Below are 27,825 nucleotides of genomic sequence, written 5' to 3'. Positions count from 1 at the left end.
TTCCATTTTTACACATTGACTACTTTGACTGCTCTATTTTGTAATATAGAGTTTAATAGAGTACCTATTATAAAATAATATTCTCAAAAATGTCCGTAAAAGTCTACATTATTCTGATATTTATATCAGAAGGTTAAGTGCATAGTTTATGGTCAGCGAGAAATTAAAAAGTTAAAAAGATTGCAGGCGCGCTAGCTCGACAATAACTTAACTTTTTAAAAAGTGAAAACGGCTATGAAAATGTTGGCACAAGTCGTATACAGCCAACTTAAATGGCTGCTTTCAGTTATTTTGTTGGAACTCCAGATTTTTTTATTGGATCTAAAACAGCTTGCGGTGTTTTCGGTGGAAAAATACACCTGCTGTTTTTTTAATGAAAAAAAAGGCGGGAAAGCATGAAAATTTTATTGGGATAAAATTAAATGTCATAATATATTTTGTTGAGAAAAGGTTTATTTAGTTTTTTCCTTCACCATTTTTGAGAAAAGCTTTATATTATTCTCCGCTGCAATAGCAATTACTGGCTCGTCCGTTTAATTCTCATACTCAGCCAGCAATCGTCTACTAGAAGGCCACGATAATAATCTATACTATACTAATATTATAAATGCGAAAGTGTGTTTGTAAGTTTGTCCGTCTTTAACACCGTAACGGAGCGACAGATCGACGTGATTTTTGGCATAGAGATAGTTTATGGGCCCGAGAGTGGCATAGGCTACTTTTTATCCCGGAAAAATGCACAGTTCCCGGGGGAACAGTGCGCGATAACCGAATACCCCGCGGGCGTAGTCTACTAATATGGGCTGTTTCACCACCCATTGATTAATTTTAACTGACGGATAAAGATGCTGTCTCTGTTTGTTTTGTTCAAATAGTCGGAAAACGGCATCACATTTAACTTTTAGGTAAATTAATCGATAGGTGGTGAAACAGCCCAGTCTATCAAAAACTTGTGTTTTTTTTATTCGACTGGATGGAAAACGAGCAAGTGTGTCTCCTGATGGTAAGAGATCACCACCGCCCATACACACCTGCAACACCAGGGGGATTGCAGATGCGTTGCCAAGCTAGAGGCCTAAGATGGGATACCTCAAGTGCCAGTAATTTCACCGGCTGTCTTACTCTCCACGCCAAAACACACTGCTGCTTCACGGCAGCAATCCGGGCGGACCTTGCACAAGGTTGTAGGCACCTGCTAAGCGTCTAAGTGGCTATTTAAGTCATAAAAAATACTTTTGTAAAAATGTTTTTTTTTACTGTAACTGGTGGTCCACGGCCTTTCAAGCAGGGTCTTTTTCGAAATTCATATGCGAGATTAATAAATATATATTTTCAATGGGTAGGTATGTATGTACGTACCCTAACTACTTAATTGTGCGAAAGTACGTTTATATTTACCATAAGCATTACGGCGAAGGAAAAATCATCGTGAGGAAACTTCATGTGTGTGAAGTTTCCAATCCACACTGGGACAACCTACGCTTCTCGCTCGCTCGGCTAATTGAAACACCTCAGAACACGCTTATACATCCTTGCTTCATTGATTCAAATCGATACTTATTCCATCCAAATATGGAAAGTAAATGTGTCGAAAATTATAAACTAAACTATACCTACAATTACCTACCTGAATGATATAATGCGCAGTCACAGAGCACGTGGCCGCCCCCGCCCCACACACACTCCCCGCGCTCTCCGGCGACACGATTCTTTTACGTACAGTGCTACCTGATGGAGTGGCGTGCATTGAATAAACAGCATAGGGTAGGCAGCGGTGCCTACCCTACTAACTACTACCGAAAACTGCTTCAATTTGGCCCTCTGGCCCCAACATTGCCTGATTTGATTTAGAGTCGATAACTTAGCACTCGTATAGGTTTCTAAACTTTTTTCTACATGGCAATTATTGTTACGGGGATAAAAGTTTAAAAACCTATACGGTGCTAAGTTATCGACTCTAAATCAAATCAGGCAATGTTGGGGCCCGAGGGCAAAATTGAAGCAGTTTAGGGTATGCAAACTAGCAGCTGCCTACCCTGAAATTGATCCAATGCACGCCAACACCTATCCGCATTTTTGTCATGTGGGTGAAAGCCACAACAGAGAGATCTCTATTAATTACCACTGTGTTACAGTCCATCCCCTCAGAATAAAGTCCATTCTTAGTCCACATATTTAGATAAATGTTAATTCAGGTGACTGTACTTATTGTATACTATTTTGTGTTAGAAAATAGTATGTTTTTGAAGATTATCCCAAATATAGTAAGAAATTTAGCTTCGAAAAGTAGATAAAACTTTAGTTTTAAAAAAATTGGCTCTATCCATTGCCTGGAGAAATTCTTTTGCCAATGTCTTGTGGATTTTGCCGTTACCTATACGGTAAACCACTCCAGAAAACGAAATACGAGAGGTAATGGAGGATGAACGATGACTCTATAAGTAGTTCATCGAAAAGTAGAATGGCCCAAAGACTATCTCTTCTAAACCATTGTGGTAACGACCAAAATTCGGGATCAAAATTCAAAAATTCATAACGTTTATTCTGCTGTATTTAAAGGCTGCAAGGGGCTCTTTTACATGTCACACTTTTTGTTTAAACTACCAGCGCTTTTCAAAACACCATAATTGGCAAGAAGAATGCACCGAAGGAAACTCTTGGCGGAAAGTTTTTTTTTAAATCTTTTTGTTTAATTTGCAATGTATCTTGTATGTGCGGGTCAAAACTTGCAAGTTAAATTTGACCCACTTTTAGTAGTTAGATTGTCTTTAAATTTGGCACACTTATGTAAATTGCGCGACAATACAATAATCTGGTAGTTACATCCTGGTAGTCCGGCCATGATTCCGCAAGACGGAACTCTTCAACGGTTAATGGCATCGACTTGAAATTCGGTATGCAAATGTAGTTTGGGTGACAATGGAAGTTCAGTCAACAAAAAGTACAGTCAGCAAAAAGTTTTTATTAAAAATTAAATTTTTATCAAAAACTTATTTGAAAATAATCCTTCCATCTCCATCGGTCTCTATTGGCCACTTAGGATCTTAGTGTAAGGTTATGGTATCCGTCCATATCGGGTTGATCGACCACGTGCCCGATGACTTCTTAGTTATAAATAATCCATCAAGTGACATTAGGCAGTGAAGCGGTCATGAGAGGACAATAGTTTTTGCGGTAGTCGCGTGGGTTATGTATTTGGTCGCGCATGCTTCTTCACTATAATTGGTCGACCTACGTGCCGTCGGTACACTGGGCTGAGTAAATTCCATGTTATTATCATCTAATAACATATTATTTTAGCATGTTTTATCCTAAAAGAGTAACAGAACACACACATACACTCACATACTTTTGATTTTATATGATGCCCAACTCTAGTTCGTTCGTCTAGGAATATCATCAATTAGGTCCCATAAGCACCAAATCAGGATCTGATGATTGGATCTTAAGGAAATCGAGGGAACTCTTCAAATGTTGTAGAGACACCTATAGTAAATTGAATATAATATTTAGTAGTACCTACCTCGTGCATTTGCTCTTGAAAATCATCATTTGGTGAAGTGGAACTGATGATGAAGACCACAGTTGACCATCGGAGTTACTACTCAATGACAAGTATTTCAAGGGTTAAATTTTAATTACTTTGACACATTTGCTAAGCAATTTATGCTCCTCGTAATGCATATGGTAAAACGGGTGGTGAAGCACCAGGACTCTTCAATAATGAACGTCTCTACATCGGAAAAAGCAATCTTTCGTAAAAAGGTGACGAGCAGTTGAAATTAAACTATTATATCTTAGATTACTTACACTAAAAAGTGTGAAAAAAAATATAACAAAAATTGAACCGACTACAAAAAAAAAGAAAATAATTTTCTACCAGTTTGAAGTCGGTCGGTGCTCAGCCCAGAGCCAGCAGGAGCTCACCACGAGCCAGCAGGAGAGAGATCGAGCGAGTCGAGCGAGCAGCGGTTCAATTTTTGTTATAAAAATTTATAAATATATTTATTATAATATATTATTATAATAACTTAGGACAAACGCGTAGGATTTGTATGATATACTAGCCGCACTGTATATCTACCTCACTGTACACACACAGTACAAACGGTATGATAGATCTGTTCACTGACTCAAGACGACACTTAACATCCTCGTGAATGGCGCTCCTTAAACGGCGTCTCTTTAGTTAACGACCGCTATGTTTGGCTGCAAAACATCTTATTTTAGGTCTTAGGCCTTAGGTTAAATCTTGTTGGTTCCCTATACGGTGCAAGTTTAGATTCAAAACGAGACTGAGAGGGACGGTAGATACGAACTTCGATTTCAAGTGATATGGGCAGCACATTGCGATTACAACTTACACATTTCACCCAACTGAGATCAAAAATATTACATTATAAATAACAAAGAAAAAATCGAATATGTATCATTAGATTTAAAGTGAAAACTAGTTTAAAACTAAACTATAACTAGAAATGGCCCGTAGCATAATGTGTCCAAAAGGATCTTGGGTCGCGCACATAGACTTTTAAAATATGTATAAGCGCCTGGTTTACACAACTATATAGAGACAAAGGCCGCAGCTATTTATATCTTTCAAAGAATCAGCTAGATATACAACGAAGAAACACTATCAGCCTTTTAGGCCACGAGGGTTATTTCTAGATGTATATACCTACAAGAATTGCTCGTTTAAAGGTATTAGATCGTTACTTGCTGTTACTTAATAGGTAAGTCTGATCTTTACCTAGTTGACAAACTATGGACTGGATCTTGCTATAATTCAATTTTAACAGATACAAGACCAAATTGAAAGCTCTAATCGCTTCGCTTGCCAAAAAGGGAAACTATTTATGGTACTTCCGGATTGGAATGACAATGTGGGCGTCGAATCCACAGACATGTGAATCAAAGATATTGGGACCGTGCCAGTCGATATAAATGTCGTTTAATAAATTACAACATCATAAAATCGTCGATTATTGTAATGGAGGAGATTGGTGTTATGGGTATTGTTTGATAGGAGACTAGCTTGCGGCTTTGGTTTGAAAATTCGGAAAACCATGCTTGTTTACATTTTAAGGGCGTTTCGCATTTCTCACGTCACTCAAATTGATGACACGGTTCTAAGAACAGATCTTTGTATGTCTTATAGTTTCAGACTTCCATATGTACCTACGGTCGGTTCCCTAAACTATCCACAATTTATTTATAAAGTCCGCCAGTTTCCAAAAAAGTTACCTCAACAACGCGAGACCTACGCAGATATTGACTAAAAACAATCCCAGCAGCAGTCTCCAAACCAATTTAGTTATAACAATCTGATCATACTAAGAGGGTCGCGATAAATTGTCGAGATTTTAGTCGACTGCGAGATATTTCCTTATGCCCTAAGTTAGGGTTGGACGTAGTCGACGGAACTATCAATACAGTACGTGGCCCAGAACCGGGTTAATATTTAAAACAGAGGCTCTATAGGTCACCGGTAATTCGACCATCCCTACTTATCTAATTAAAATCAAAACTTAACTTTTGTTTTTTTTCTAACAAAATTAATCGTAATTTCAATGTACGCCATCGCTTGTCACGCTAAAATAGCAAACATTTTGCTTTACATTGCTTCTTCGAAATAAAGTTTAAAGTGTAATAAAAAAGGACTAATTATTTAAAAAGTCGCTGAACTAATGTTGTTCAGTTTGACGAATATGATCTATGTTTTAATTATTTGCCCGTGTTACAGGCCACACCCGGTGTTATTGCAGTAAGTACTTAGTCCAATAAAATCATCAATGCATGAAATCAATTTTCATTTGGTACTTATGTCGTTGTTCGGTGTTGTTAAAATCATGATTTACTCAATAATTATTATTCTTATTCTTAATTTCAAAAGATAAAACATCGCAACTAATCTAAAGTATATTTTTACCTAACACTATTATTGCTTTAGCCGGCCAAGAAGTCGCGCACCGAGAGCTCCGTACAAATTTGTGGGTCACTTACCTATTATAATATCCAGTGGCAACAGAGCCCTGCTCCTAAGCAAAATGCAGTGCAATGCAGTGTAGTGTGGGGTTACCTACTGTCATAGACAGAGGATAAGATAGGCAAACATAAAAAATATAACATAAATAAATAAATATCATGGGTCACTTGACACCAATTGACCTAGTTCCAAACTAAGCTTGTACTATAGGCACTAGGCAACGGATAAACATACTTAAGTATATAGATTAAATACATACTTAAATACCCGTTTATCCGTTGTTTAGTACCTACCCATAACACAAGCTTTGCTAACTTACTTTAGGACTAGGTCAATTGGTGTGAATTGTCCCGTGATATTATTTTTGTTTTTTATTTCTAAATACATATTAAACATCCAAACCCGAGAACAAACATTCCTATTATCCATACAAATATTCTGCCCCGCCGGGATTCGCAGCCGGTACCTCAAGCTTCGTAGTCAGGCTCTCTAACTATAACCACTTGGCCATCCGGTCGTCATACGGAAGTACCCTATACGTTTGATTCCCGAAAATTTGTATGGAAGCATCTTTTTATGACTGTTTCTTTAAATTTCGTTGCCTAAGAAGTGTGTTTTTTTTTACTGATTCCAGGAGTAGCAGATCTGAGTAGGTATTTGATATTAATACCAGCTTGATACTGAGACGCGCCGCGTTACTGAGAGAAAGGGTAGTGGCTGAATGACTTTAAAAATCTCTTTTCCCGTCGCACTCTACCACAGAATAAAACAGTATCAATGATCTAATGACAACCATTATCGACACGACGCATCATTATTATTATAAAACATCGATGTTACCAGCTCATCACTAACCGACGGCCATTTTGCCCATTTTGCGCGTGCGCATTGTCCGCCGGTTATGGTTTATGGCCGCCATCTTCGGTGATCGGTACTCATGTGTATTTTTGGCGCGAAATCGCATTACCGGGATTCAGACTTTGTTTTACGCAATTAGTATAATGATATGTCCTCACTGAGGTGTCAAAAAGCGTGTTCTGTAGATTCTTAAACGACCTTTGAAGTTTTTAGGGTTCCGGAGCCAAAATGGCAAAAACGGAACCCTTATAGTTTCGCCATGTCAGTCCGTCCGCGCTTTGCTCAGGGACTATCAATGCTAGAAAGCTGTAATTTGCACGAATATATAAATATAATAATATGTAACTATGCCGACAAAATGGTACAATAAAAAATACAAAAAATTTTTTAGCGTAGCCCCATAGGTAGACGTAAAGTGAGAGTGAGAGTAAGATAATCTCAATTATTCGATTCAGTGATTTGTTTGCGAAATATTCAACTTTAAAGTGCAAATTTTCATTAAAACAAGCCCCCCCCCCCCCTCTAAAACTCTAAACCGTGGATGGAAAATTTGAAAAATTCAGGATGGTAGAAAGTATATCAAACTTTCAAGGAAACTATAACGGTTAAGTTAGCTTGAGAATATAGTCTATGAGTAAATAGCAGTCTACGGTATTAAATATACCTAAACTTGGAAGATTCTGTATAAAATACAAAATCCTTAGAAAAATATTACTTAACTTTTTTGTAATGGCTACGGAACCCTATTTCGGGCGTGTCCGACACGCTCTTCGCCGGTTTTTTCCTGAGGGAACAGCGCGCGATAACCGAATTCCACGCGGGCGAAGCCGCGGTCAAAAGCTAGTACATTAATATTTGTGTTGTTAAATGTGATAGAAGGCGTGCTAGGCGTAGTGAAATGTACATTCGGCGCACCCGCTTGCGTGGGCGCCGCCGACAGCCCTCATTACGACACATTAGCACTTTTTGTCTGTTATTGGAAGCAATCCGTCATCGCGGCTCACGGCGATTGCTAGCGCACTTGGGCTTTGGGCGAATCTACGGACAGCGCGACTACATCTCTCTTCTTCGTCGTGTTCCTCATTTAAATAAATAAATATCATGGGACACTTGACACCAATTGATCCAGTCCCAAACTAAGCAAAGCTTGTACTAATGACACTAGGCAACGGATAAACATACTTATATAGATAAATACATACTTAAATACATATTAAACATCCAAGACCCGAGAACAAACATTCGTATTATTCATACAAATATCTGCCCCGGCCGGGATTCGAACCCGGGACCTCAAGCTTCGTAGTCAGGTTCTCTAACCACTTGAATAGAATAGAATAAGCTTTTATTAACACACTTAGAGCAACATAAACATTATTAATAAACGGAAGATATTTTCCACATTAAACTTATAACTACTTTTCACATAACTAAGTGCTATAAGCTATAAGTGTGATAAATAGATTGGGCTCAGCATATGCTGTGGACGCACACAAAGTGCGCATGCACACAGCGCTGATTTTGGCCATCCGGTCGTCAAATTTATGAAGCGGACCCATCTTGATAAACTTTTATGTTTTTATTAGGTATGAGATACACGGCGACGTTGATGAACTGCTTCCACACCACTCTGTCCTCGGCCTGTTTCAGAGCTGCTGGCAAAGTGAGCCCCGTTATCGCCTTAAACATGTAATCAGCTTCCTGGGACAGTGTTTCCGGAGCGGCACAGCTTAGGGATCTTTAAAACGAGCCTATCAGTCTCTCAAAGGGCCAGCAACGCACCTGTGACACCCCTCATGTAGGTAGGTGTTCATTGGCAGCGGTGATTGCTTCCCATCAAATAACCCGCATGCTCGTTCTTTCCTTATAAATAAAAATAAATAAATAAATAAATATCATGGGACACTAAAAAATCCTCTTGGTTTTGCCCTTCTATCTTGCCTAGCACAATGAGTTTACACATAAACGTACATATTTATGTGACACAGACCCAGCTACTAGGTATTCGGGAGACGTAAGAAGGAACACACCCTCAGCAATAGATAATGGATCGTTCATAATCATATTAAAGGTTTTACTTTAACTGGCTACCCCTTTAATTGCAAGTGACCGTGCACTCATTTTTTTTTTGTTTTGAGCATTTAAAAACGTTAAAGTCAAGCTCACTTTTTCTGGTACGATATAGCCTAACTGACTGAATCTGCTACGATAACACTTGCTCACGTATCTCCCGAATCACCTGTATATTAACACAAATACAAAATAACAACTGTTTTCATCTACGGGTTCATCATCAAAGCAACAAGCAAAAATTAGCATACAACTTAAAGTAACCTACGAGTAGGTTACTTGAATTTTCTAGGTATATAATATGAATTTGTTTGTCTCGGTGAAACAGAGCTCTTAAATAAGGCACTTGTCCCACCGCCGACGATGAGCGAGAAGCGAGTAGAGCGAGTAACTAGAAACGAGTGGGCGAGCAGCGAGAAGCGAGTGTAGTTTTGTCGCTCGGCTGTAAGCGAGTGTTCGCGTGCGACGGGCGATTACTCGCTCCACTCGACTCGCTCGTGCGGGGCGGCCGCCAAGCTGACATCGCTGAGCGAGTATCTATAGCTCAGCGAGTTTTATAGCTCTTGTCGCTGCGGCAAAAGATGTAAGAGCGAGTGCTCGCCGACAGTGTGAACAGCCAGCGATCAACTATTAATATATGTGTCTCTTTTACTCACACAGGATCTTATATCTTTTGTTCGTTTCTTGAGCGAGAAAATAGTCGATAGCCAATCGTTTCCTCGCTGGCGGTGAGACAAGTGCCTAATACTGTACTGTTTCTAAATTTCCATAGAATCATCCACCACGTAACATAGTGTATACATGTTTTGTACCGCTTTAATTTAATTAAGTACAATATTCCATGATTCACTACGCCGTGGGCAGCGCCCACTGCCTCTAATAACCACGTTGATTATAACCTTATTTACAAGCGCGAGAATAACTTACTGATGTGTTACATTGCGTGACCGCGTGGCAATGGGTTTGTCGCGAACGTTCGACCGCGGCAATGTACAGCAAGTAATGTATAATGCTCGCAGTGTTGGATTGAGTTGCGCCAACGACGGTGATGGTGCGGTTTCTACTCAATAACTGCTGTGAACTAAGTATGACAAATGAGGGAACAGTGATAAGTCGATTTAGGCTCTCAGTAATGTCAAATTATAACAGTACAATTTAAAGACCATAATAAACTCCATTATGTAGGCAATAGGTGCCAGTCTCAGCTTTAGCTAGATATTACTGTATGAAAACTCAATGTGTCGCACTCAACTCACGTGTAAATAGCGGCATAGCAAATTTAAGTACCTACCTACCTACAATGTTTAATGGATATGGATCGCCACGCCACGTGAATAAATCAATTAATTAACTTAATAATGATCTGGCGATAGCCAATCTGTTACCATCTGTGCCATTAAAACTTTTGTACGCATTTCTACCTGCTTATGAATCGGATTCTTAAATTGGTGTGAAATCGTAACATCAATTTGCGTGCCAATAAAGTGGGCCGGAACGATCGGGTTTATTTTATAGTCGTTCATTTGTTTAATATGCTGCTTTATTCGATTTATGGATTCCACATTTCTGAATGGGTTATATCGTAAATACAAACTGAGACATGGATGCACAGGAAAACCAGAAAAAGAGACCAGCACTGGGAATCGAACCCAGGTCCTCAGCATTCCGTGTTGCGTGCTATAACCCCTACACCACTGCTGGACAGGAATCTAGACACGAATTTTTCCTATGCATACATATCTCAAGTCCAAAAAAGACTCCAAAAAATCAATCATGAATGAGTTATGTTTATACGCACTGCCCTACTGGGTGGAGGCTGGACAACATGCAGTTACCGTAAACTACTTGAACTTTGCCCTCTGGCCCCAACATTGCCTGATTTGATTTAGAGTCGATAACTTAGCACTCTTATGGTTAAGATGGTTGTTTATTTTTTCTGATTAAGGGGCTGTTTCACCATCCATTGATTAGTGTTAACTGACGTTTAAATGTGATGCCATCTCCGACTATTCGAACAACAAGAAGACGCTCAATTTCCGTTAGTTACCGTCGTTACTAATCAATGAATGGTGAAACAGCCCCTTAGTAAACTGTCATAAAAAAATGACAAAGCATTTACTTGACATTGTTGACCTTAACCTGTATTTTTCAGCAATCTAGTTAAAATATAGAATTATGACTAATATATTAATAGATTTAATATTAGATTAATTTATCGGCGAGCCGCTCAGTCCAATCATACAGTCGTGGGCGGCAAAGGCGCGTTTTGGCGCTGCAGTCATAACAACGAAATATCACCTATAAGGCATATCGCCCATAAGGCATATTGCCATAAGGCCCGCCCATAAGGCACACCCCCTATAAGGCATTAAACGTTTCGCAAGGCCTTCTGATTGAGCCTGAAGGTGATCATAACTGAATCGGTAAATAAATCCAACTTTTTAAACTTGGAAGTTTGTAGAGTGCGTCATTGAAAACTAAGCTCGTTAAGTAAACAATCACAAATTATCAGTAGTAAGTATGTCTCTTGTAAAGTCATCTGCGTTAATATAAGTCATGTGCGAAATTATCTGAGAGGTCCTACTGGCCCTAGAAATAGAGCACGCTTTGTTGTCTAAAATTTTGAAAATCAAAAAAAAATGTTGTCTGTATAAAATATTGATTACAGGAAAAGTTATAAGAAACGTGTGATTTAAATATGGGAGGCACAATTTAAAAAGAAAATAATTATTAAATATTTCATCATAATGTATGAAACTCTCTTCACACGAGTTCGAATCATACTCGAGTTCTTTTCTTTTGAGGTACGGAACCCTATTATTGTGACTGTCTGGTTGAAATTAAAACAAACCAAATTAATAATATCAAATCTCAAATTTCAAATCAAGTTTCATATCATTTATTCAGTAAATAGGCCGCAATGGGCACTTTTACACGCCATTTCTTAAACTACCAGCGCTTTCGGAAAGACCATCATTGCCAAGAAGAATGCGCCGCAAGAAACTTGGCAGAAAGTAATTTTTTTCAAAATAAAATAATTACAAATAAAATAGTTAAAAACTACAGTATACAATTAAAGAAAAATTACAAAAAAATAATAATACAGGGATGTATGGGGTCCCTTAGTTACAAAACTAAACACTAACTATATCTACGTTCAGTGGAAGTGTAGAATGCTTCCACCGTCATAAATTAAATAAAAATAATGATAATAATATAAACATTTCCATATAGAAAATTAATATATCTAATGTAAATAAAAGTCGTCGATCAAAATATCGAAAGTAGGTTAGGTTAGGTTCGATACTTTGACCGTCGATATTTTAACTATCGATATTTCAATTTTCGATATTCAGATACGTGCCCTTATATTTAGGTATAGGTAGACTTTGAGAAAAATGAGAGCTCCTCGTTAATTACTTCAGACTACAAGCCGCCCATTTAAAATTCTCCAGTAATTTGCTTGTGTGGTATTGGCGAGTAATGTAAGTACGCAACCGCGGCATCGGCAGCGCATTCCTAAAGTCCTGGGTTCGATTCCCACGGTACGCAAATATTCGCTTGAGTACGTAATGTTCCTTTTTCCTGTACAATCGCGAACATGGATTGTCTTTAACAAGCTAGCCTTAAAATTGACAATATATCTTACTTGTCATAAATAAGAAAGTTTTTGAAAGATGTTTGGTAATATCATGCAATAGTGTCTAAACTGATTTAATTGTAAATGTTTTTTACATGATATTTTAGACGTGAAATACGGACAAAAATACAAACACACACACTTTCGCATTTGTAATATTAGTATGGATATTAACCGATCTTTGCTTCGGCTTTACCATGGAAGTATCTGACGCTCGCTACGCCACTATAGTACAGCTCTACAATTCTTAAGTAAGTAAATGTTATTGTTTATGATAGTAGATAGGTTAATGAGCAGGCGGGTTACCTGATGGAAAGCAACCTCCACCGCCCATGGACACCCATAACATAAGTTGAATTACGGATGCGTTGCCAGCCCGTTGAGAAAAGAGCAGTTCGTTTTTTGAAGATCCCCAAGTTATATCGCTCTGGAAATACTGATGTTGCAAGCTGATTCCAATGTTTCACCGTACGTGTAGAAAAATCGTCTAGAAAAGCATTGTATAGACTGCCAGATATCGAGGTGGTGGAAAGAAATTTTGCCAAATTTCAAAGTGGCTAGCTATAGTAGTTTACGATGTGTGTGTGGCTGTGTCATTCAGTCAGAGTACTGTTTTATAGGTAAATATAGATTAAGTCCCTTAAGGTCTGGGTCATATTTATCCCTCATTTTCCTCAAACTGTTCATTGCGTAGCTAAGTTACAATACTTACGTTTAACAATAATATTCCAGAACTTCTCCCGAAATTGTAGCATGAGGTATCATCCAATCCAATACGTTAAAATAAAACACTAAAGTACACTTAAATTACACACGAACACAGCAAACTTTTTTTGCAAATTCACATTCAAATTGGCGCGTATTCAAAATTCAAGATGGCCGCGACTTGGGCCACGGCGCGCGCGGTACTGCCACTGCTGTCAGTTTGCAGCCGCGGGCCGCCCACGGCGTGATCTCAGCTTGCAGCAGCCTCCGCACACGTTGTTAATATTGTTGTTAATTGACAGATTGAGTTGGATGCTGGCACCAATACGTAACAAGTGTTGGGGACATGACGGTGGTGACTCGTCAAAATCGGTAGGGTATAATACCCTATAGTTTGCAGTAAGTATAATTTAAATAAGTTATCCTTTTTAGGGTTCCGGAGCCAAAATGGCAAAAACGGAACCCTTATAGTTTCGCCATGTCTGTCTGTCTGTCTGTCCGTCCGTCCGCGGCATAGCTCAGGGACTATCAATGCTAGAAAGCTGTAATTTTGCAGGGATATACAATATGTAAACTATGCCGACAAAATGGTACAATAAAAAACTAAAAAAAAAATTTTTTAAGGTACCTCCCATTGACATAAAGTGGGGGTCTTTTTTTTCTCATCCAAGCCTAGTGTGGGGTATCGTTGGATAGGTCTTTTAAAACCAGGTTTTGCTACGGCGATTTTTTGATTCAGTGATTTGTTTGCGAAATATTCAACTTTAAAGTGCAATTTTCATTAAAATCGAGCCCCCCCCCTAAAACTAACCGGGGGGTGGAAAAATTTGAAAAATTCAGGATGTAGTAAGTTTATCACTTTCAAGAAAACTATAACAGCTAAGTTTGCATGAGAATTATAGTAAGTAGTTTTTACTCTATATTAGCAACCAAGGTATAAAAATACCAAACTTGGAAGATTCCGTATAAAATACGAAATACTTAGAAAATATTACTAATTTTTTCGTAATGGCTACGGAATTCACTGAAGGCATCTTTCATCTGTCAAGTGTTAACTCCAAGTAATCGTACTGTAACTGTACTTTGATATTAGGCAAAGCTCTGCGCAGGGGGCGCCACTAGCACAAACCGTAAAAAAACCGCCGTGACAAAGACAGTACTCTCTATATTTTATCACCATGACAGATCATGACCAATAAGAGTATTAATACTTATAGGAATCATGACATATTTAAGCGTAACAAAATAAATTATATTATTATTTACATCGATAGTAGCGATAGAGCTATATATATTTCCAAAAAACTTATTGGAATAATATGATATTACGGCATCCTACGGACATTTAAGATACCTCAAAAAAACATAAACCATAAACATATGGTATGTGCTAGTGCTGCACTCTGACGGGATAAAATTGCAGTAATATTCCCCATTGTGGCGTTTAGTTAAATTCCAACATTGGTTTAATTTTTAATGGTAAACCAAACAAAGTAAATTACCAATACCTATGTGATTAGATTAGATTTTCAGAAAAATATGGCTCTGTCCATTGGAGGGCAATTTTGTTAGTGTCTAGTAGGTTTTGCCGTTGTACCTACGGTAAAAAAGTTCTAGAAAACGAAATATGAGAGGTAATGGCGGATGAACGATGACAGCGCGAATCTACTATCGAAAATGCAATGCCAATACCTATGTGAGTTTTTGGATAGATCATGCCATGAATGCGTCACGGTACTTTATTTGCGCATTGTCTATTTAGCGTGATCCGGCTCATTGAGTCACGATGGCTGGCAGAGGGTGTTGACTCGGTGTCGAACCCAACTCTCACTGAGCATATACATACATAAAAATCACGCCTGTATTCCCAAATGGAGTAGGCAGACCACACGAAATGTTACCGCTTCGGAGCCACTTTTAGCAATTTTAGGTTTTAAGTTTGACAAAAACGGTACAATATAGTGACAGGTTGCTAGCCTGTCGCCTACGGTGTACCTTAACCTATATCCTCAGCCGCCTCTTACGACATCCATGGAAGAAATGGAGAGGTTTTATTCTAACCCGACACCACACGAGGTGAGCAAGTAATCACTATACGTGTCCAACTCTAACGGAATACCTATAACTACCATGCTTACCTACGTTGCTTTTAGATGTCAGCATTGCTTTAGTCATTACTTTAAACGTTTAAAACGATCCCCGGTATCATGACTAATTACATTTATAAGATACGTTTGTATGGAGAATGAAACGAAGAGAATCTCTTAAGGAGGAGGAATACTTACTAGGTTTTCCTTCTTTTTTTTCGCTAAATATTCACATCTTTCGAAATTAACGGTAATCAAAAAACATGTACTGTACCTACACTTTTATCCGAATAGCGATAAAAGACCTAAGTAGACACTAGCACAATGGTTCTTCTACAAAAGTATAGATAAAGAGTAGGTAATTTTTTAAGTTCTACAGAATGAAGAATCGTAGTTGACTCATAGGCTAACGGTTTGTAAATAATTATTATGTCCATTACATTACTTCATCATAATTTATTCAATTTTTTGTGCTCTCTGTCTCACCCACTAATTCCAATAATAATGTCTATAGGATGATCTAATGATATCCTCATTTCGGCGTTGTCCGGAAATTCCTTTGCGGTCACAAATCCAGCCTTCCTGGAATAAATAGCATTGAATAAATCTCATCTATTTTGTGTTCACTTGAACTACCTACCAACAAAGTGTTATGCTTGTATTGAAACTTGGTGGCCTTGTAGCCTATCAGAGGATCGTGGGTTCAAACCCCGGCTCGAACCTCTGAGTTTGTCGAAATTCATATCCTAAATTACATTTGAAATTTATCACGAGCTTTAGGAAACATCGTGAGGAAACCTGCACAAACCTGCGAAGTAATTCAATGGCGTGTGTGAAGTTCCCAATTTGCACTGGGTCCGCGTGGGAACTACGGCCTACGCCCTCTGATTCTAAGAGGGCCTGTGCGCAGCAGTTATGATTGTGAACGATCCATTATCAACTACTGAGGATGTAGAGGTAGGGAGGTCCTGTTCATGTCTCCTGCCTGTATGTCTGTCGGCGGCCGATCGTAAAACCCGCCAATTCATGAAATTCCTATGCATAACATGAAACGCCGCCATTTCATGAATTGGCTAAGGGACACCGCCATATCGTTAAAAACTCACCGTTAAACGATTTGCCTAGTGACGTTTAGGCAGATCATGAAGTTCCTAGGCATATCATGAAACGCCGCCAATTTATGATTTGACCTGTTAGGCAGATCATGAAATTCCTAGGCATATCATGAAACGCCGCCATTTCATGATTTGGTATGTATAGGCAGATCATGAAACGCCGTCATATCGGTTTTGGCATTGATCTGCATGGCGGATTTTACGATCGGCCGCCGAAATACACAACAGCTAGTAATATGAATATAGAAAGACCTATGGCCGCTTTTCACTAAAAAAAATGATAATTCTTCAATTATACCTCCTAATTATTTCTCCTTCGATAATGAGCGGAAACGTAGGTAACGAAGTTACAAGATTAGGACTTCCTATAAGCTTCCTTTTCAGTGTAAGCGCATCTATGCAATTCGCTATTGCGAGTAATCGGACTTTATTGGCTCTCTGCACGACATCAGCGCCACCTAGCGTCCGCAACTTTTTCGGCTCTGATGCTCTGACGTTTTGAAATTTCATCGCGACATTGTGACCAAAATCAAACCTATAACGTATTAATTTATAATACAAAATTACTGTGATACCGTGATTTGGGTGGACAAAAGGTTGTGAATTCATTTTTAGTCATTACAATTAAATGAGGTACTTAAGTAAGTAAAATTTATTCAAAAAGTGTGTTTTATTTTCGTTATGTCAGGGTTTGTTTACTTCATGTTTAGTTGTAGGTACTTTTACTGTAAAACGAAAAGATAAAGCTACTTATTGGTTTCTTTGAATAATAGTAAAATTATATAACTGTTCTTATATCGCTAGTAATAAATTAAATATCGATTTCAGATCAAAATGAGTATCATTTTGAAGATTGGTTTTGTGAGTATCACTCAATATAAAATTTCAACCACAAACCGTTTCATAAGGAAAATTGTTGCTGGACATGTCCGAGATGTAGAGGAATTAAGAACAAAACAAAGACAGTGTTCAATAATTCAAGTTCGCATCATAACACAAACATCTATTACTAAAATTTGGTAGTTAAAGTCTATACAAATTGCTTTGTTAATGACAGATTCATAATGAGTACCTATGACGCAGATGACAGAGCCAGAACTATTTCTACTTTTGGCCACCATGAGCGCTGCTATAGATTTCATCACCCCCACCTAGTACTTCGCACCCTCCCAATACACGGACCTAATGAAGGTTTAAAACGATTTTCAGCTTACAGGAAATTAGTTCCTCAAGTCTCAAAACGCTTTTTAAGGCTTCTATTCTAATGGCCCTTTATTTGCCTAGTACTAAAATAAAATAACACTAAAATAGAAATACAGTTTAATAAGAAGGAAAGTTTAAATAAAAACAGAAAACAATTTATAAACAGTTGAATAGCAAAGTTGGCAGCGGCATCTAGCGGCGAGTAGCAGCACTAGGGCGACACCTGCCGGCAAGTAGCGCGTTACTCTGAAGTGGGCATGTAGTCGAAGAGGATGGCTTTCTTGTCGTAGCCGCAGCGGAACAGGTTCCAGGCCAGTTCTTCAGGAGTGTCGCCCTGCTGGTGGTCCGAGCAGCTTTCCAGGACCTGAGAAACCACAAAAAAACTGGAATTTGGTTTTGGGAGTTCAAACCGAATGGTAAGGCTGCGTTTCATGTGCGAAAAAATAAATAATAATAATACAGGGATGTATGGGGTCCCTTAGTTACAAAACTAAAATAATAATAATTTATACACATTTCAGGTCAAGTAACCACTAAGCTTTTGGATTCCAAAGGCAAGCTCACGTCTGCCGCCCCCAAAGTTAGCTCACACGCACTCATGTCATGCTCTGAAAGCAGAGCGGTACCGAGGGCATGGTATTGCTTCCGTTCCCATAAGCTCTATGGGATCGTCTTGGGAACTTCGACGTCGCGAGCCTGTGACTAGAAATTAAACTAAAAATTATAAAGTTTAAGTTGTTGATGATGATATCATAGCCGTACCTTAGTGACGTTCTTCCCGTCACCACGAACGGCAACCTTGCCCAGCACAGCAGCCTTCTGCAGCTTGCCGTCCTTGCTGATCAGTTTGCACTTGAGCAGCACGCAGTAGACGTGCGCGCGCAGCGCGGGGTCATCGACCAGCTCCCCGCGGCACATGGCCTCCACCAGCGCGGGGGCCACCTTGGAGGAGGACAGGCACGCGTCCGAGTGCGCGCGGAACATCGCCTTCTCCTCCTTGCCGAGGGTCTACAATGTCACAAGCGACGAATATATTAGGGAAATATCAACGTTGTTAGGGAACCGACAACTCCTCCTGTCAAATCCCATTCCTTCAACGCCATCTATCGGCAGAAGTGGAAACTAAACTAGCGCCCCCGCGCGCGGACTCCCGCCCTACATGAGAGTACGTCAGTCAAAGCATCAAACGAGCGCGCGCGCGCCTGCTCTGAACAAAAAAAGGTGTTTTCATGGATTAAGACTGTTATTTGTGGGCTAAGACTTTATGGAAGTGTGGAAGAACACAAGCACAAGAAGGTGACCTCGAGAAGCCCCGCAAAACCGATAGAGCTACGATAATCCAGCCACCCACTTGTAAGTTCCTCAATTATTCCCTTTCTTTTCTCTGTCGGTGTTTTTTTTTTCTTTTTATCTCAACAAAACTTAGTTTACGAAACAAACGTTTTTGGGTCGAATGCTTGTCTTTGGGTCTAGACATGAAACACTTATTATATAACCATATTAATTTTAGTTTGATACCTCCACACGTTCCAGAGAAAAGGGTCTTGGCAGAAGGATGGACGTACAAATAGACAACGGACAGCAAAAATATATTCCATCAGGTAGTCAAAAATTAAGGTTCCTTTTAAATAAACATTTAAAACCTAGACAAAAGGCGGTTTTTTTGGATAGAACTTCATTTGCTCGCATCTTCCTTATTTTTCAACAGAAGTTGATGATTTTTAAGGCAATCATTTTATTTTCCATTTTTGTTCCACACATATTATTTCCTATGCAATTTACTTAGATCTTATACTTACAACGCAGTTCTTGCATGTTGTGGATGCCTGCAAAAAAGTAAAATACGAAAATTAAATTAGGGCGCCAAAAACGCATTGGTATTAGGTATCGGTAGGCTCTGATGGCAACATTATGCGACTCTATTAAACTCTCTAAATGGGCGTTTTCAAAAAAAAGTGTACCCTTTCTTTTTTTGAAATTTTGGAAAAATATGGTTTTTCCTACTCAGAATCAAGAGCACAATCGATCCCGATAGTTTAAAAAAATGTCCCAAAAAAAATGTCAGTTTTGCGACGTTTTTTTTTCATACACTCAGTATGGGCGTGATAAAACTGACTCATAACAAGTTGTATGAAAGAATGGGGATTCTTCAGTTCGAAAAAAAACCTCTTACTGTTTTAGGACTATATCTGTGTCTCCTAGAAACTCATAGGTACCACAGCCAAATAAGTGATCTATCAATTATTAAACAAGTTCCTATCAAATGAATATGTCGCTAAAGTCGAACTTTCAAGTTGACAGACACGATTATCAACGTTAGGGTGGTAGACCGCATATTTGGCTGATAGTACATCAAACAGTATGCTATCTTTTTTTTTAATCTCGAAGACGCCACAAGGCGGTTTAAGATCGTTCTTGATTTCCAGCATTACCATTGAGAGTCTAGCAGACACCTCGAAAGGATGCCGGCTAGCAGAACGGTGAAGAGTGACGAGACCTTACGTGGGGCGTCCCACTGAGAGGCGTCCGGTTGGTCGCCCCGACTACCGCTGGTTAGATGAAGTGGAGAAAGACCTCTGTGCCCTACACGCAGAAGACTGGAAGGAGACCAAGATCCACTTCGGGTCGCTGAGCCAACTGAGTAAATAGTCCTACCGAAACTAAATTCCAAATTCTTATATATAGCTAAAGATAAGTGTACGTCCGAGCTACTTTCCCCGAATCCCGAAATCTCTTCCACTTAGTTTTAGAGGCATGCAATTTAGCACAGGTCAATTTTAAATTTCGGGAATTCCCACGAGAAAGTTTGTGTAATTCAGAAACTTCAATTCTGCTGCCAAAGCTGATAGTTAACGCAAGCAAAGTCACAGATAAATGTTAGTAAATAATAAGTCAAACCTATTCATCATCATCACAGCCGTAGGGTAGGATGTCCACTATTGAACACAAGCCCCATAAACCTCCAGTTGCTTCGGTTGGAAGCGGCCTGCGGCGTGAACCCACGGCCTCCTATTCCACAGCAAACCGCAGCAGAAGAATAAATGAAGCACTCACCTGATGCACACTGGCCACCATTCCAAACACCAGCAAAAACTTCGCCATCGCTCTTGTCATCTCACCCATTTGGTTAAACGGTAGTTGCAAGTTGTACCGTCAACGTGACAGCAGTGACAGGCAGGCGACGCGGCGGCGGTGGGTACTCACTCGCGCGCCGCCGCATCCTCCCGCTGATATAAGCGCGGACGCATCGCACCCCGCTACCACGTTGTCATTCTGTAAAGACCATCCATTACATTGACAATTTTTCAGTCATAGTGCATACCTATCCTCCTGGATCCTGGAGGTGATTTAGCTGAAACTGGTAGGCATTTCTTCAAATAATCGAATTAATCGGTCTCCCTTAATGTGAGAAAATTAAAATGAGTTATGTCCTCAAGTGAGGACCGGGGGATCCAGGAGGCTATATCGTTTACAATCTACACAAAGATTTGACCTTAATTTTCTGACTAGATAAGAAATCAATAGAAATTGTTACAAAATATGATTTACTTTTAAATATAACCAAGAAACACAAAAAGTAGCAGATCTTATTATGGTCTGATGTTAGACTGTTGCCCTCTAATACCTATCAATGCCGGATTAACCATATCGGGATCCTTAGGGCCTAGAGTTTGTAGGCAATACAATTCTCAAGCGCCATTTTCAGTAGTTTGAGCTCTTTTCAAGAATCAAATCAACTGACAGCATGCGTCTAAAAAGCAATAAAGTTTAATTTATAATTGAGGATACACATTTTCTAGTTAATTTTAAACTCCATGAAACATTTTAGCTTCTTTCCTGCATGCGTGCGGTGCCTAGGCAGTTGCCTACTGGAGTTTCTAATGTGAATGTGACTTATATCACCCCGCTGTAAAGCATTCATAGCAAGCCCGTGCTTTTACATTCCATCCATTATAATCTACCGACGTGTGTACTATTGTTATTGTCTATTTCTATTAAGATTCAAAGCATGTATCAATCAAATTATTATCTGTTGTTCTTTGCTCTTTCCCATTTTTTGCGAGACCACGTTTTTTTTCATTGTGAGATGGAGGCAAACGAGCAAGCGGGTCATCTTTTATATTTTGTATTTCAACTGTTTTGTAACTTTTGTGTGTAACTAAATGTGTGTTGAATAAACTTTTTTCATTCTTTCATTCATTCATCTCATTGGAAATGACCGCTCACCACCGCCTATCCTGGGTTGTCGGGTCAGGCAGTTTTTCTTCCGATATTACTTTGATCATACTGGTCCACCCCACCAGGCAGTAGGAAGGCCTAGGCACCCCAGACAGAAGGCATAAACCATGAGCCTTGTATCAATCAAATTATAAATAGCCAGTATCAACCCAGTCGCTTGGTACAGGGTGTTATTTTGAGATTGGACAGCGCTGTTTGTAAACACGCGCCGGACGCAGGCTGCGCGCGCATCCGCCATTGTGAGCGCAAACAAGCGACAATGCGCGGAATGCTGCGGATTCCACGAGAGGAAACAAACGCGTTATTTGTTTAATCAGCATCGTTGTCAGCCGGAAGACTCCACTGTTGAACAATGGGGGATAAGGCTGCCTGACCACTGGCGCGGAGTGAGGCAGCGGAGCCGTGAGCGAGATAAAAATCCACCAAATAGAATTGCATAAAATTCCGCTTTTCTTCAGTGGACATGGAGTTGGTAACTAGCTTAAAAATTCATACAAAACCGGGAAGCAGAGCGAGGAACAGCAGCAGGAAAGCAGCGTAAAGAAGCGAGCCCGATCAGGAAAGCTCCGCGAATGGAAAAACTTTTACTTTGTTTAGCTTTCTCGCTATCCGCTCCACTATCTAGCTCCGCGTCTAAGCAACTCCGCTCCGCACAGTGGCGTAGTTACCGGAGGGCTAGACGGGGCAGTGCCCCGGGGCCTCCAAGCTCAGGGGTCCCCTGGACTCTGACTTACAAACTATAAACGACAAATCTGGAGTACGTCGACTTCCCCATATTTTTTGCCCCGGGGCCTTTGGTTTTACCTAGCTACGCCACTGGCTCCCCATTACTTTCTCGCTCCGCTCTAGTGGACAGGGAGTCTAACTTAAAACGGCACAATGAACGATAACTCGCCACCTGCTCTCACCGGTTGGCCGCTCTCGATCGTCGATCTACCTGATGGAGCTGCCAACGCGTGTCTTCTGTTTCGTGGTCGCCTTTTTCGCTGCGGTATTTCTTCTTCGAGTGATGTGGTCTGTCAATTGCTTGTCTACTTTCGTCACATTTTCGATTATTTTTATACCTACTGCTAATAAATAATTTCTACGTTTCAGGCGTACCTATCTAAGTATGAGTTTGATCAGTTACATAGAGCAGGAGGTATTTTAAAAACAAGACTGCAGTCTGCCGATAGCTTGATTCATCCACGATACATCACAGAAACGGTTTCTGTCAATAAATCTGACTAATGTAGTTCAAATTATTTTGAACCGACCACTTCGGTTCACCCAGCCAAATTTTTCCAAAACGATTTTCTTTAAAAAAAACTAACATTATGCATCTAGGCTGTTTTATTTTGTTTTGATTTAATCAGAAACACTGCTGCTAAAGCAACACCGATTTACTTACGTATGGCTGATTGATTTTTCTGTATGCATTCTTCTTTAAATTTGTTCATTTTCATTGTGTGGCCGTGATAGCTGGTAGTATATTCAATTGGGGTTTGACTTTTAGTTGGTTGGTCAAGATTCGCCGGGTCTGAAACATTGAAGCATAGTTAGGTGATGTATCATACTTGGTAATACATAAATCATCCTAACGCTTAATTTTTTAGGAAATATTGAAATAAAAATTTAGAATAAGGAAACTGTATTTTTTTTATGGGTCCATATCGACTCGCATACTTATTGAAAGTCCGAATGTAATGTTTGTCATAACGATCGTTTGTCATAACTCTTTTTTCTCTGAATCCAATAATTGATCAGAATTGTTATAAGACAAACCAATATAACCAAAACCTATAGTTTTCTAGGATGACCATTTAAAAATGTCAGAAAACTGTAAGGTTTCAATGGGGAAAAAAATATGACAAACGATGATTTGGACAAAAATTATACGGTATGAAGTATCGCAGACTAAGCGAACTTTGGTGCTCCCTTTTTTATATATCTATGTAAGCTTCCAAGTATATGGATATCTGAATGATAGAATAAAGGAATGTACGGAAAAGGTTCTTCAAAATGATTTGCAAGTTTTTGTACAAAATGCACCGACGGTTTTAAACCACCGGAATACCGATGGCTGCCGCCAAAGGTCGCTAGATAAGGCCATTCAGTAAGAAAGCTTTGAGGGAGCATCTAGTAATAAATTCGGCAGTGCACCAAGTTGAAAAGAAAATAAGCATACTAGAGGTTAAGAGATTTCAATGTTTGGCCTCTCTGCTCCTTACTTCCCTGGCTCTGAAATAGATTCAATTAACCACACCGAAACTCAACAATTAGCGGTGATGCAGTGACTCCATTCGTTGTGTGGTAATCAAATCAAAAGTTTTTTTTTAATAGGCTGCAGAAGGATTTTTACTTTCGGAAAGACCATCGTTGCCAAGAAGAATGCGTAGCAAAAAACATGACGAAAATTCGTCGCGTGGAATCACGTCTATGAAATGAAACGTATGGCACTTAGTGACACAGCGCTATCGTATTTTGAGTTTCAGTGTAGTGAATCCTTAAGGCTTACCCCGCACTGCGAAAGCTCCTCGCTTGAGTATAATTCCTCAAAGTAGGTACCCAATCTGTATCGCTGCAGAATTAAATATCTCGTTCTAAGCTGAAAACTGGGTGAAGAACTAGCAAAAACCACAAGAAACTATTCGTTGTCCACATCAGATTCAGATTCAAAGCGGATGCCAAGAGACTGCCGGTGAAAAGTCGCGCGACGCCGATTCGGAGTGCGGGCTTACCCTAATTCGTAGATTTTTAAGAGTGTACTTCGGTTTCTTGAAGCGATGCATGCAGACGCCGGCGGGCGGGCGCGGCGGGCGGCGCGGGCACACGCGTTGGAGCACGCAGGGCGCCAGCAGCACAGCCGCCAGGAGCGTCGCCGCGATCTGGACCAACATCAGCGCCATGCTGCGGGGACAAAGCGACGCGTACGGCGGGCCTTCGAAGCGGTGCATGCACACGCTGGACGGCGGCCGCGGCGCACGCGTCGGGCACGCCCGCTGCAGCACGCACGGCGCCAGCACCGTCGCCGTCAGCGCCGTCAGCACTATCTGCACCAGCATCCCGCGCTGCCGGAACGCCCCGGGGATGTCACGACTTCCGTCAGATTTTTGATCAGATGGGGCTTTGGACCTATTCGGAATTCTCTGTAGTTCCGTTAACACTTCTAACGGACCTAGAGTGAAAAAAACGCAGTGGTTCCATTAAAGGTGATAGGAATTACTGCAAATAATCCAACGATTTTTGAATTACAACTACCTACCGTCAGACATTGACAAATTAGGTATTGTAATGCAATGACCGAGTTCATGGCTGACTATCCGTTCAAGACCTTGACAAAGAACCTGAGATTGGTTTGAAACTTGTCAGGCATACCTCCACTATAATACTGATATTTACGTGAGTGACCTTTAGCCAGCTTTATTGCTAGACTTGTTTTTAGAAACAAGAAGTTTTAAATAAACAACAAAAATAATAAAAAGATGAACGAAAAAAAATCTGACCAAATTAAGAAAACAAAACACAAAACAAAAAAAGATGAACGAAAAAAAATCTGACCAAAAAAGTAGAGGAGAGACGCGCTAAGCTAAGCTAAACAACTGGCCGTTAACACCTACATAATAGTAACTGACGGCAACGTTCGAACCTAAACCGCATCTGACCAAAAACTTATCTGACGGATATCGTGATGTCCCCTTTGAAGCCTTGAGGCCTCTTATTCTGATCAATCGAGCAAGATATCCCAAACCATTGGCCGATGGCTACAAAGTAACCAGCATGGAAGAGATACTTTTCATATTCTATAATTAGTTTTTTTTTTAATTTTCCTGCTAATTTTAGATCGTCATCGTCCCGGCGTGTATACGTCCCACTACTGGGCACAGGCCTCCTCTCAAGATGAGAGGGCTTGGGCCGTAGTTCCCACGCGTGCCTAGCGAGGATTAGGATAATTTTAGTTACTTTCACATATATTGTGTTATGCAGTTTTTACATCTAAAATCGACGCCATGGTTCCTAAGAGCTGATTTAAATTGAAGTTTGCTCGCCAGCTCAAAACCACTTAACTTTCTTCTAAAGGAAAACTAAACCCAGCGTCGGTAAGTACCTATTATATACCTGAGTTATATACTAACTTTTACAGACTTATCTCGTAGCAGTGAGTATGAGTAGGTAAGTATTCTGTCTAGCAAATAAATACGACCTGTCATTTTATCGCTTGTCGTTTCTAAAAAAACGCGAAAGGTATGACTCGCCCGGGGCGCCTAGCTGGCTAAGGCCGGTCCTGGTGGCAAGCATGCTTTCATAATGAGAACCAAAGTCAAAAAGAACAAAGCGTGTATTGGTGAAATGCCGCTGCGTTGGCAGGAGGTTTTCTGATGGTTTGTGAGCATAATAACCTATTTTTTCTCATTCCTTGGGTCTAAAGAAGCATAATTAGTGTCTTACCAGTGTCTAGCTATCTACTTGTTGCTGGACTGCTGGAAAGCCACGAACTCATAGTAGCTGTTCACGTTGCACGGATTAGAGAGCCAGAACATCCTGGGCCTCTGTAGATAATTTTGTAAAATAAGCTTGAGAAAATGTCGAATTGAAGTTGACACAGTTAGTCTTAAGGTTTCTTCTGTCAGGCGTTTTGAGCATAGACTGTTTCGACCTTTGTGATGGGAAGTGTCGCAGAAAACAGAAATATTAACTATCTATTTACTTCGTTTAGGCCATGTTTAAGCTGGGTTTCAACCAGACAAGTGCGAGAAATGTGTTCTTCATGAACATTAGGAACTCTTCATTTACCTCGCCTCGCTCCGCTTGGCTGTTTCCACTAGAGCGGTGCTGTGCGAGGATAGATAGGTACATGAAGTTGGTTCATGAAAAAAAAAATATAACAAAAAATTAAATCGACAAAAAAAACAATGAAAATAATTTTCTACCAGTCTGAAGTCGGTGCCTCACACGAGCCAGCAGGAGTGGACCTATAGTCGTCTACCTCACCTACATACTATACGCGTATATTGGGCTTCAATCACTCCTGCTGGCTCGTGCTGAGGCACCGACTTCAGACTGGGAGAAATTATTTTCATTGTTTTTGTAGTCGGTTAAATTTTTGGTTATAATTTTTTTTTCACGCTTTTTAGTGTAAAAGATCTAAAGATACAATAGTTTAATGTCAACTGCTCGTCACCTTTTACGAAAAATTGTTTTTTTCGATACAGAGACGTTCATTATTGAGGAGTCCTGGTGCTTCGTCACCTGTTCCATTTCACCATAATTTTGCATTACGATAAGCTTAAATTGCTTAGCAACTGTGTTTGAGTCATTGAAATTCAACCCGTGAGGTACTTGTTATTGAGTAGTCGAGTCGCTCGGTTGGTCAAATGTGGTTTTCATCATAAGTTTCACTTCATCAAATGATGATTTTCAAGAGCAAATGCACGAGTTACTACTATATTTCGAAATTACTATTGGCGTCCCTACAACATTTGAAGAGTTCCCTCGATTTCCTTGGGATCCAATTATCAGATCCTAATTTGATGCTTTCAATTAAGTCCCAACCTAATTAAAAGCATTCCTAGACGAACGAAAAAAAATTTTTGAAATCTGTTCTTAAATGACGGAGTTCTGAGGTACCTACACAAACATAAAAAAAGATCCAACCGAATTGATAGCCTCCTCCTTTTTTTGAAGTCGCTTAAGAACACTTTCGTTGCGACGAAATTGATGCCTCCTCCTTTTTTTGAAGTCGGTTAAGAACACTTTCGTCGCACGTCTTTGGTGGAAACGCAGCCTTAGGGCGGCTTAAGACGCGTTTTATTTGCTTAAGTTCGTTTTAAAAAACGCACGTACGCGCGTATAGCCCTACGAAGTGCAAAATTCGAACTTCTTATCTTGCCGTCCCTCTGACGCTGTGAGTGAAGGTGATTTGCTTTCAAGCGTTGAACACGG

At 39.9% G+C, this 27,825-nt stretch overlaps 2 protein-coding genes across 5 annotated transcripts in view; both read right to left on the bottom strand.

Annotated features, from left to right (window-relative positions):
* Window positions 1–13,445, bottom strand: part of LOC141438906 (uncharacterized) — a 44,659-nt gene extending 31,214 nt beyond the window's left edge. The window contains exon 1 of the mRNA XM_074102958.1: window positions 13,267–13,445. Coding sequence (XP_073959059.1) covers window positions 13,267–13,309 — 43 coding nt within the window. The 5' untranslated portion in view covers window positions 13,310–13,445. The remainder of the gene's footprint in view (window positions 1–13,266) is intronic.
* A 4,319-nt stretch (window positions 13,446–17,764) lies between these two features.
* LOC141439137 (B2 protein-like) lies at window positions 17,765–26,503 on the bottom strand. 4 transcript variants are annotated; one of them, XM_074103287.1, is made up of 7 exons: window positions 26,332–26,503; window positions 24,817–24,953; window positions 23,294–23,422; window positions 20,719–20,937; window positions 19,464–19,490; window positions 18,427–18,672; window positions 17,765–18,028 (listed from the first exon to the last, which is right to left on the bottom strand). In XM_074103287.1, the coding sequence occupies exons 4-7, from the start codon at window positions 20,785–20,787 to the stop codon at window positions 17,906–17,908; spliced, it is 465 nt and encodes a 154-aa protein (XP_073959388.1). In that variant the 5' UTR covers window positions 20,788–20,937; window positions 23,294–23,422; window positions 24,817–24,953; window positions 26,332–26,503; the 3' UTR covers window positions 17,765–17,905. The 4 variants fall into 4 exon arrangements, with proteins under 4 accessions (XP_073959388.1, XP_073959390.1, XP_073959389.1 ...); XM_074103289.1 differs by lacking the exon at window positions 24,817–24,953 and adding an exon at window positions 24,624–24,792; XM_074103288.1 differs by lacking the exon at window positions 24,817–24,953 and adding an exon at window positions 24,652–24,792.
* Window positions 26,504–27,825: the final 1,322 nt, after the last annotated feature.

Source organism: Choristoneura fumiferana, chromosome 20, assembly GCF_025370935.1.
Source record: "Choristoneura fumiferana chromosome 20, NRCan_CFum_1, whole genome shotgun sequence".
Taxonomy (NCBI): Eukaryota; Metazoa; Arthropoda; class Insecta; order Lepidoptera; family Tortricidae; genus Choristoneura; species Choristoneura fumiferana.
Note: the sequence above shows the minus strand (reverse complement) of the source record. Positions and strands in the feature narration are given on the sequence as shown.